At 29.8% G+C, this 10389-nt stretch overlaps 1 protein-coding gene across 1 annotated transcript; it reads left to right on the top strand.

Annotated features, from left to right (window-relative positions):
* The first annotated feature begins 66 nt into the window (after positions 1 to 66).
* On the top strand, positions 67 to 719 carry LOC139864390 (uncharacterized). The gene is made up of 2 exons (XM_071852968.1): positions 67 to 396; positions 516 to 719. The coding sequence occupies exons 1-2, from the start codon at positions 67 to 69 to the stop codon at positions 717 to 719; spliced, it is 534 nt and encodes a 177-aa protein (XP_071709069.1).
* Positions 720 to 10389: the final 9670 nt, after the last annotated feature.

Here is a 10389-nt window from a genome sequence, read left to right as displayed (position 1 = left end):
GACATTTGTTGGGAAACCTCAAAAGTGTGTCTAAAAGTTAAAAGATACGAGTGGCACTACTGGAAAATGTGCAAAGCGTATAGGAAATATGATTTTGATCACCACTATGGTATACTATCACGACGTATTCCAGACAGTACACGTACACTCACTACTATTGGCCTCAACAAATGGTCCAGACATCATGCAGATCGTGTTCGGTATGCTTACTTGACTACTATTAGTGCAGAGTCCATGAACGCACTGTCAGTTCATGCGAGGAAACTCCCTGTTACAATGCTTCTTGAATTCTTTAGAGCTTCAGTTCAACAATGGTTTTGGGAACATCGGAACACTGCTGCTGGTTTAACAACACCTGTCACACATATGCAGAGCGTAAACTGGGTAAAAGAAATCGTAAGTCTCTTACTTGGACTGTGAAACCGATATCAAAAGTTAAGTTTGAGGTAATGGATATGAAAAAAGGTGGTAAAGTCAATCTACAAGATAAAACTTGCACATGTAAACAATGTCAGTTTTTCGCTCTACCTTGTGGACACGTAATGGCAGTAGCAAGGTATTTTGTCCTACATGAAGTTACTACACACGTTCAGAAGTATTTCACCACTGAAACTTACAAGTCTGCATACATGGAAGACATTAACCCGCTAGATCATATTTTTGAATGGATAGATCCTGGAAACCTACAAACCGTCCGACCGCCATTAGTTACAAAATGACAATCAGGTAGACCGAAGAGTACTGCTCGTATACCGTCCCAAGGAGAAGACAAATACAATTTCAAATTGTGATAGCCCGTCCTAATCCACCTGGACGAAGTCATCAACATTTGGTCCCATTGCGAGGTACTGTCCTAAGTATGCCATGAACGACTCCATGTAATATCTTTAAAATGAGCAAATGCATAGCGGAAGATTTCTTTCATACCTGAGAATAAACATGCTTAAAAGTGTCAACCAAAAGGTTGGTGAGTTCATAGGTTTATCATAAACAATCATTTCCATAATTTTAATAGACCACAAGATTTTCATTTTCATTTCTCATAAACATCATCTCATATCAGGCATCTCGCACTGCATAGAGATAAAAATCATTTATATGGTGAACACCTAGTAACCGACCTTAACAAGATGCATATAGAATATCCCTATCATTCCGGGACTCCCTTCGGACATGATAAATTCGAAGTACTAAAGCATCCGGTACTTTAGATGGGGCTTGTTGGGCCCAATAGATCTATCTTTAGGATTCGCGTCAATTAGGGGCCAGTTCCCTAATTCTTAGATTACCAGACTAAAAAGGGGCATATTCGATTTCGATAATTCAACCATAGAATGTAGTTTCAATTACTTGTGTCTATTTTGTAAAACATTTATAAAATCAGCACATGTATTCTCAGTCCCAAAAATATATATTGCAAAAGCATTTAAAAAGGGAGCAAATGAAACTCACGATACGATATTTTGTAGTAAAAATATGCATACGACGGAACTGAACAACGCAGGGTTGACCTCGGATTCACAAATCTATGTCAATTATATATATATTAAAACATATAACGATATGTAAACAAGCTAATATTATTAATATACCATTTACATTAATAATTTATATGTTATATTAATGAATAAATTAATTATGATTATTTTATATATTTTAGTATTTATATATTAGATTCTTAATAAAGTATTTTAATTAGAATATATATATAATATATGTCATTCATTATAATTTTTATATATTAATGCTTAAAATATTATATAATGTATTAAAGTTAATATTTATATATATAATTATATTAAAATATGTTTTTATATAACTAATACATTATTTGGTAAAATAATATTAATAATATAAAGTTGTAATATTTTTATAATAATAATACTAATAATAATAATAAATAATAGTATTGATAGTAAAAATAATGATAATAATAATGATAATTCTAATTCTAATAATAATAATAATAATAATAATAATATATAGAAATCATAATAATAATTATATAAATTAAATATTAATCTTAATAATAATAATAATAATAATAATAATAATAATAATAATAATAATAATAATAATAATAATAATAATAATAATAATAATAATAATGATATCAATAATAATAATAATAATAATAATAATAATAATAATAATATTTCATTTTTAAATCATAACTTAATTATAAATTTAATCATTTTCACAATAACATTTGTTTTTATAAGCTATATATAAATGATCATAACCTTAACTAATAATTATATTCATTTATTCATAACCAAAATCATAATCATAATAGTAATTTTAATAAAGTTTAAATTTTCTTCATATATATAATTTTTATGTAGAGATGTATAAGTATGATTTACCCGATTAAATATTATAACTATTTTCTTTATATAACTTTAACCATCCTATTATGTTTAACAAGTTTCATAATCGTATTCATATTTTATCTATAATAATTATAGTTATAGTGGAGTATATATATACATATACATATACTGTAATATAAAACTTAAGGGTTTATAGTTTATACCCTCGGTTAAATCGGATGCGAGGGACGAGTATTGGTTGCCCTTGAGCCTGATACAAATTTGACAACACTTAATAATAAGTATAAAGCGGACAGTTTTCTTAGGCCATAAGAATATTCTAACAGCCCATTAGGAGTAACAAATTTGTTGGGCCTTGCGAAGAGTTTAAGCCCCCAAAAACAAAACAGCTCGATGCCTGTTTTATATCATCCGGTCCCCTATTTTCTTTTCTTCCACAGCTCAGTTCATCCCTCCCCCATTCATACGATACCCCCAACATCCATGATCAACTCCCAAAATATTAAGTCACAAATTCAATTGAACTCGTTTCCTCGACCCACTCTTAAGAATTTCTGTGAAAGAAATCAAGGTTGACAACAACAAAAAATTTCAATTTTGTTAAGAACAGTGGCGATGGTGATGATGAACATGAAAGTCAGAAACTGAAATCAAATGAGTATCAGGTATAGATTTCTTCATGAAAAGTGCTTAGAATCTCCCAAAGATCACTCGTAAATAATCAATTGTTCCAGAAACACCATATAGTTCATGAATTGAAAAGTTGACCGAAAAGCTTTATTCGTTGGCTTTGAAATCTGGAAATCTATGATTAATTTCAGATCGATTTAAAACATCACATAGCTTGAGTGAACGAGAAGGAATCAAAATCTGTATGTATTTCATTCTGAAAGTCTCTGTATCATTCCAGAGACTGAAACGAGTTTGAATATTCAAACGAAGATGAAATCGAATCAATTCGTTATGTATATGTTGTTGTTTACACTTTCTGGTGATTTGTGACTATTATGTTGTTGTTATTGTTAATTACAGTAGCTACAAGAATGATATTAGCAGAACTTACAGTTATGGCTTGGTGTTGGTGATCAAAGAAAACAGGAAACTATGAGCAAAGGTAATGATGGTTGTTGTTGTGGTGGTTTTGTTACGGATGAAGATGGTTGTGAATGGTTGAGATGAAGGTGGCCGTATGATGGTTATGGGTTGAATCAATATAGGAACAGAAGGTAGTCGATTGGTGGTTTGGAGATGGTAATGGTTATGGTTTGATATCGGTTGGACTTCGATTAACAGAGATAGAAAATATGTAAACGTAGCAAGAATTAAATGATAATGAAGATGGTTTAAATGTTTATGATACTTGATGCAAAACAGAAAAGCAAATACAGTGACCAAGGTGTTCAGTTTTTGTTTGTGATAGTGTTAATCATTCATGTATATAAATATATAAGTTAGAATGTAACTACAAACCAAAACAGTAATCATCCGTGAATCAATTTTCAATATTAATAATAATATAATATAATTTAAAATTTAAAACGTGTGAACTGTTAGCCGTCGTCTATTACGGACTGAATTTCGTACTTCCTTGATAATCAGTGACAGATACAAATACACAGAAAAATCCCATATTTTTAATTTAAATATATTTAATTATTCTAATCAATATTGTATTAAAACTGGTCATTAACTTGTTTAAAATTATTAAATAAAAATTAAATAAATTATTTGCCTCAACCCCAAGTAAAAATTTCTAATTGTTAAAATTTAAAAAATAGCTTCTAAATATAATTTTAATAAGCTTATAATTTATATAACTCATTTTCGGATCACCGTTTATTTTTAAATCATATAAGTTCATTTTAAACTTGTTTAAATATTAATCGAAACTTTCAACGAGTATTACAATCATTTAATATTTATTTTTAATATACATTATTTATATATAGATATGTTTTAACTAATAATTATTATAATATCCTATTTTTATTTTATTTTACATAAATAAATTTTAATAGCAATAACATACAATATTTGAAATTATATTTCCAATTACCATTTATATATATATATATATATATATATATATATATATATATACACACACACACACACACACACACACACACATATCTATTTACAATTAATTGTTCGTGAATCGTCGAAACTGGTCGAAGTTAAAAGAATGAAATAAAATAGTTCAAAAATTTTGAGACTCAACATTACAGACTTTGCTTATCTTGTCGAAATCATATAAAGATTAAGTGTGAATTTGGTCGGAAATTTTCGGGTTGTCACAGTACCTACCCGTTAAAGAAATTTCGTCCCTAAATTTGATCAAGGTCATCATGGCTAACCACAAAAATATTTTCATGATGAATATGAGTCGATAATTAGAGTTTTATCATCATTGAGTAATATGGATAAAACAATTTGATTACGCGAAGAGTATAAGTGAAGCTATCACAAAAGAGTGAAACGAGAAGGGTAAAGTTTTGTCATATATTTTGACGTAGATAGGGTTGATTTCCAGAGTTCAAGGCATTTGGAGAAAATCTTCGTAATAAGATTTGATTCTTCAGTAATTAAGGAAATTAGGATCTTCTTTAGTTAAATGCAATGATCTATTTCGATTGCTCTGTCGGATGTTTCACTATAAATCCACTCTCTTCGTTTCCTTATTTTCACAGCTCACATCTTCTATTCTTCCTCCCTCAATTCATACTTTAAAGTATTCATCAATATGCTCCATCCAGTTCTGATCCTTGATATTTTCCTGGCTATTGTATCCTTCATTCTTCTTTTTTATCTGCCACCGGAGGAATTTATTTTCTTCTATTATTACCTTGAGGTTATAGTGTTCTTAATTCTCCTGTGCCTTTACGTTGCAATACGTATTGATGTGTACGGTTTGTAATTTATGTGTTGTTGTCGGCTTTATATTTTCCTTTTAAGAGTTTCATGCTTTTGTCTCCTCTTCCTGACCTTGAGTCAAGCGAATAATGGTTAAGAATTCATAAATATGAAATTTGAAATGAACATAGCTAATGTTCTAAGAAAGAAATTGTGATAGCTCGATCTGACTTGCCAAATTACCAGAAGTCACGAGAAAAGACCGAATCATCAAGAAAATATTTTCTTGATATTTTTAGAGGTTAAATAGAATGAAAGAGTTATGTAACATGGCACATGATGACGGTATTGTCTGTGAATCATCATGTTCTATTAGAAACTTAGTGATGTTGTAGGGATGGGGTACGAAATAGTATTATTTTTTGTACGAAATACTATTAAATATGCTACAATTTTACACAAGTTATTTATTTATTTATCTAGTGGATATACTTAAACCTTGCTACAACACTTATAGGCAGTGTACCTAATCGTATTATAGTATAGTTTTTAGTAAGTCCGGTTCGTTCCACAGGGAAAGCTCGAGAAGTTTAACGCACACAAAATAGAAAAATAGAAAAATATATATCTATAAAGTAGTAGTATTATTATTATATAAAAGGGGGGTTTTTACCGTTTAATGACCGGTTTGTCGATTTTAAAACTTTAGTCGCAGTTAAAACCAAATGTAAAATATTAAAAATAAATACAAGACTTAAATTAAAGCATAAAGTAAATAACGATAATGAAATTGTGAATAATAAAAGTGCGATAAAATAAACTTGCGATAATTAAAAAGTACGATAATTAAAAGTGCAATACAATAACAATAAAAATGCGATAATTAGAAGTACAATTAAATATAAAATAAAGGAAATTAAATATGAAATAAAAGAATTATGCTTATTTAAACTTCCGTAATCATGATGTTCGACGTGTTGATTTTAGTTTTATGCCCATGGGTTAATTGTCCTTTGTCCTGGATTATTTAATATGTCCGTCTGGTTTTTGTCCATAACAGTCCATCAGTCATAAATATAAAGTGCTAGTGTCCTCGTCAAATTATCCTTATACCCGAAGTTAAATATTCCAACTAATTGGGGACTTAAACTGTAACAAGATTTTAATACTTTGTTTAGTAATTACACCAGGATGTCGACTGAGTGTAACCCAAAGTTTTAATATTTTTTTATCAATTATACCAAGTGTCCTTGTACATAATTTCACCCCTGTTTTAATTATTCTAGTGGCTATTAATCCATTCCCGTGTCCGGTTAGATGAACGATTATTCGTACATATAAATACCCCGCCCATCGTGTCCGATCGAGTGTATATGGTAATTTATAGGGACGCCCAATTGTAAATCTTTATATTAACATTAACAAACTATCATTTAGTTAAACAAATATAAAGCCCATTAATAGCCCATAGTCTAATTTTCACAAGTGTCGTTCTTTTGTCCAAACCCTAATTATGGTACAAAGCCCAATTACCCAATTTTAGTAATTAGCCCAACATCATGATTACTTCGGATTAAATAAGCATAATAATAACTTAGCTACGAGACATTAATGTAAAAAGGTTGAACATAACTTACAATGATTAAAAATAGCGTAGCGTTACACGGACAGAATTTCGACTTATACACTCAAAACATTCTCTATCATAATCTTATTATTATTATAATTTAAGATTAAAATTAAAATTATTATTACAATATTTATATTAATATTACGATAGAGAAAGATATAAGAAAAGAAAAAGATGTAAAAGGTGTACTCATATCGATCGAATTACATAGCCTTTTATAGGCAAATTATAAATTTGAATTTTCATTTATGACCCCTGAACTATGCTCAATTAACAACTTTTTATTATTTAATATTATTCTTATTATGAATTATTTAAATATTATATTTTATTCTTGTGCATAGTTGACTCGTAATTTTTACACCGTTGCGTCGAGCGTTGAGAGTTGACTCATGTCCCGGTTCCGGATTTTCGAACGTCCTTTCGTACAATTTTATATCGTGTACTTTGCGTTTTGTAACTTGTACTCTTGTCATTTTTAGACGTTCTTTATCAATAATTTGAACCTTTTTAATTGAATCTTGTACTTTTTAGCTTTTTGGACCTTTCTGTCTTCAATTCGTCGTTTTCGCCTTTTGTCTTCGCACTTATTTAATATAAACGAATATTACTTGAAAATGGAACAATTGCAACTAAAATCTTGTCTTTCTTGGGGGATAATGCAATGAAATATGTGTTCATTTTTAGCCTTATCAATATTCCCACACTTAAGCGTTGCTTGTCCTCAAGCAATATAGTCTTGAAAAACACTTGAATCACTTCTTTATTCTTCACACTTTGTACATCAGTGATTTCAATATGGCGGTATGAACAATGGTAGTAACAATGTAACCATGGTTAAAGGTGGGTGTGTCATCCACAGTTGCCTCGGGTTTAGGTCAACGACACTTGCAATCAAATAGCCGATTTACTTTTGGTTTCCAAAGCAAAGTGCACATTTGAAAGGCGGTTTACAGTCCCACATGACTATAAAAATTTAGATCCTTAAGGAAATTGGATCTTTATGAAAACATTTGATCTTTTGAAAATTCAAGCTAGATTTTACCCTAGACAAGTTTTCTGATTTGATCCATCATTGGTGTTGCAAAATATATTTGTGGATCAATATTTTGGCTAAAACTTTTAGGTTCGTGTAATCCACTGCTATCCCGGTATCGGAAAGCACACATCCAGTTTACTTGTTCCGTATATTACCTTTCGGTAAACTACCGTCCGGTTGTAAAGGAAAGCGATGAACAAGAAACTGTTAAGGCAATGTCCCGTGACATGCAGATGATTATGGTCTTTTAACGTGTCGGATGCTAGAACTATCCTTGGTAGGAGCAATAGTAAAGATCATCCTATGATTTTTCGGTTTGGCACAAGGTCCTGTCTCCGACCATGCTATGCAACCACCGTTCTTACGGTTGACACCCGATTTTGTTCAAGTGACCTAATGAATTCCAGGTGAATTCCTAGGATTTTACGTTCAATGGTAATGAACGCATTGAAAATGGATTTTCAGAAAACAAATCGGTTTGTATTTTTGATCAAAATATTTTCTCGTTCAAGCTCGAGTTTAGATATCATTGAATTCCATGAGTTTGAATTCTCAATCTTTAAGGTCAATCTCAAGGATTGAGTAATATCAGTCTTAAAAGATGATTTTTAATCTTTAAGGAGATTATCCTTTCTGGGGATCTGATTCATTAGTCTTATCAAGCTAATTTGCACGGTGCCCCCCCATTGTATGAGATAAATCCTTCTCATGGTTAGGATAAATCTGACCACCTGGCGACCCTGTTTGATGCTGAGGTCCGTGGATTTCCTGCTGATTTTAGTGATGCCTTTTCTAGATTTTTCGTCAACCTACAGCTGGTCTGGACAACTTCATGACCTAAATCAAGAAGCGCGTTTCTTTTTCGGAAGACTTTACTTCCTTTTAATGATGGAATTGATTCATCGTGTAGATCCATCTCTTCTTTTCTTTCATCGGGTAAAACAGTTTAGTTTAGTCCAAAGCAAAAGTATTTTCAGTTATTTGTTACAAAAATATGTGACATATGTTTAAGATAACTTGGTAAATTTTTCCACACTTGGCTTTTATTTTCCTTTTTATCGTCCTCTATTCCATTTTAAATGAATTTCAACATTTTGGTTGTTTCTCAATTTATGTCCTTTCCGAGGTAACAATAATTTCGGTGTTAAAACCTAGTTTTATCGTTCATAAATATGTATAAACATGATTTTGAGTTCATTTAATTGAAAATTTTGAAAAATTTTACTAGAATTGGGTAGTCAGTATATAAGACTAGGGCTGTTCTTTATTATCAGAGAGCACTAGATTCTAATACAACTACTGCTTTACTAGTATTTTTAATGGTAACCAAGTGTATAAAGTAAAAAAAATTTTAAAATCCGAAAGAATTTAACCCCTTCCCACACTTAAGATCTTGCAATGCCCTCATTTGCAAGAAATCAGTAACAATTTAAATTATTGAGGGTGATAAGCGTAGAAAAGTGATTAAATTTTACCAAAGTTTCAAGCATATTGTTGTTTGTTTGTTGAATGATAAATGGTGCACGTCATTTGTTTATTCCGTCTTGTTTGTTATTTCACACATATTTTTCATCTTGTCGTCAAAATTACTTGCTTTTGCTGAACTTAATGCCAGTCTTTGAAAACGCGTTGTTTTACCCTGTCTTGTAAGATAAACTACAAACAAATATATACATACTATTTTTTTTTTTTATAAAACCTTTAACTTATAAAACAAATATTAATTAATTTTAAAAATTTGTTTCTTTTAAGAATGAGGGCGTTTCGGAACGATGCCCTAGTCCGTCCCTCGACAAAATTTTAAAATTTGTCTTTTTGTAGCGATTGTTTTAAAAGCTTAGATTTTTGGATTTTTTAATTTTTTTGGCATACTTTAAATCAATAAGATTAAAAATAATGATAATAAAAGTTCTCGTCCCTCCCTCGGGTAAAGCAATTTCGGTTCAATGACCTAGTCTTCAACTTACGACGAATTTTAAAAATCATATTTTTAACTTAATGAGATAAAGTAAATTTTTGTTTTTAAATTCACACAACTTAAATATAAAATTCAAAATTAATATTAAAAATTCACACCAAACTTAAAAATTTTAAAAATTCATATTATAAATTCACAACAAACTTATATTAATTTTTCAAATATTCACAATTTTAAATATATTGTTTTTACAAAGTTTACAATATTAATTTAAGATTTAAATATTAATTTTAAAAACATGGTAAAAATAAAATTAAAAATCTTTTTGGCTTTTTATCCCACTTTAATCAATCAAATATTATCAAAAATATGCGCCCCTCTTTTCGGTAAAGTAATTTCGGTTCCAAGACCTAATTTAACTCATGACGAATTTTTGAAATATTTTGGGTTGATTGATTAAAGATATTTATACCTTAAGGATAAACGTTAAATTTCGCAGTGATGTAATAAATTTTTGAATGATATCAATAATTTCGGTCGCCAAACCTAATTTTATTCAATACCAATTTAATACTTTTTAGCGAACAAATTAGCGTTTATTATCAAAAGGTTAAAA

This window comes from Rutidosis leptorrhynchoides, chromosome 8 (genome assembly GCF_046630445.1).
Source record: "Rutidosis leptorrhynchoides isolate AG116_Rl617_1_P2 chromosome 8, CSIRO_AGI_Rlap_v1, whole genome shotgun sequence".
Taxonomy (NCBI): Eukaryota; Viridiplantae; Streptophyta; class Magnoliopsida; order Asterales; family Asteraceae; genus Rutidosis; species Rutidosis leptorrhynchoides.
The sequence above is the reverse complement of the archived record's forward strand: the minus strand, read 5'-3'. Positions and strand labels throughout refer to the sequence as shown.

Coding starts and splice junctions, on each gene's coding strand:
- LOC139864390 (XM_071852968.1), top strand. CDS start 67: ATGTGCAAAGCGTATAGGAAATATGATTTTGATCACCACTATGGTATA. Junction 397..515: donor TAAACTGGGTAAAAGAAATC/GTAAGTCTCTTA, acceptor AAACAATGTCAG/TTTTTCGCTCTACCTTGTGG.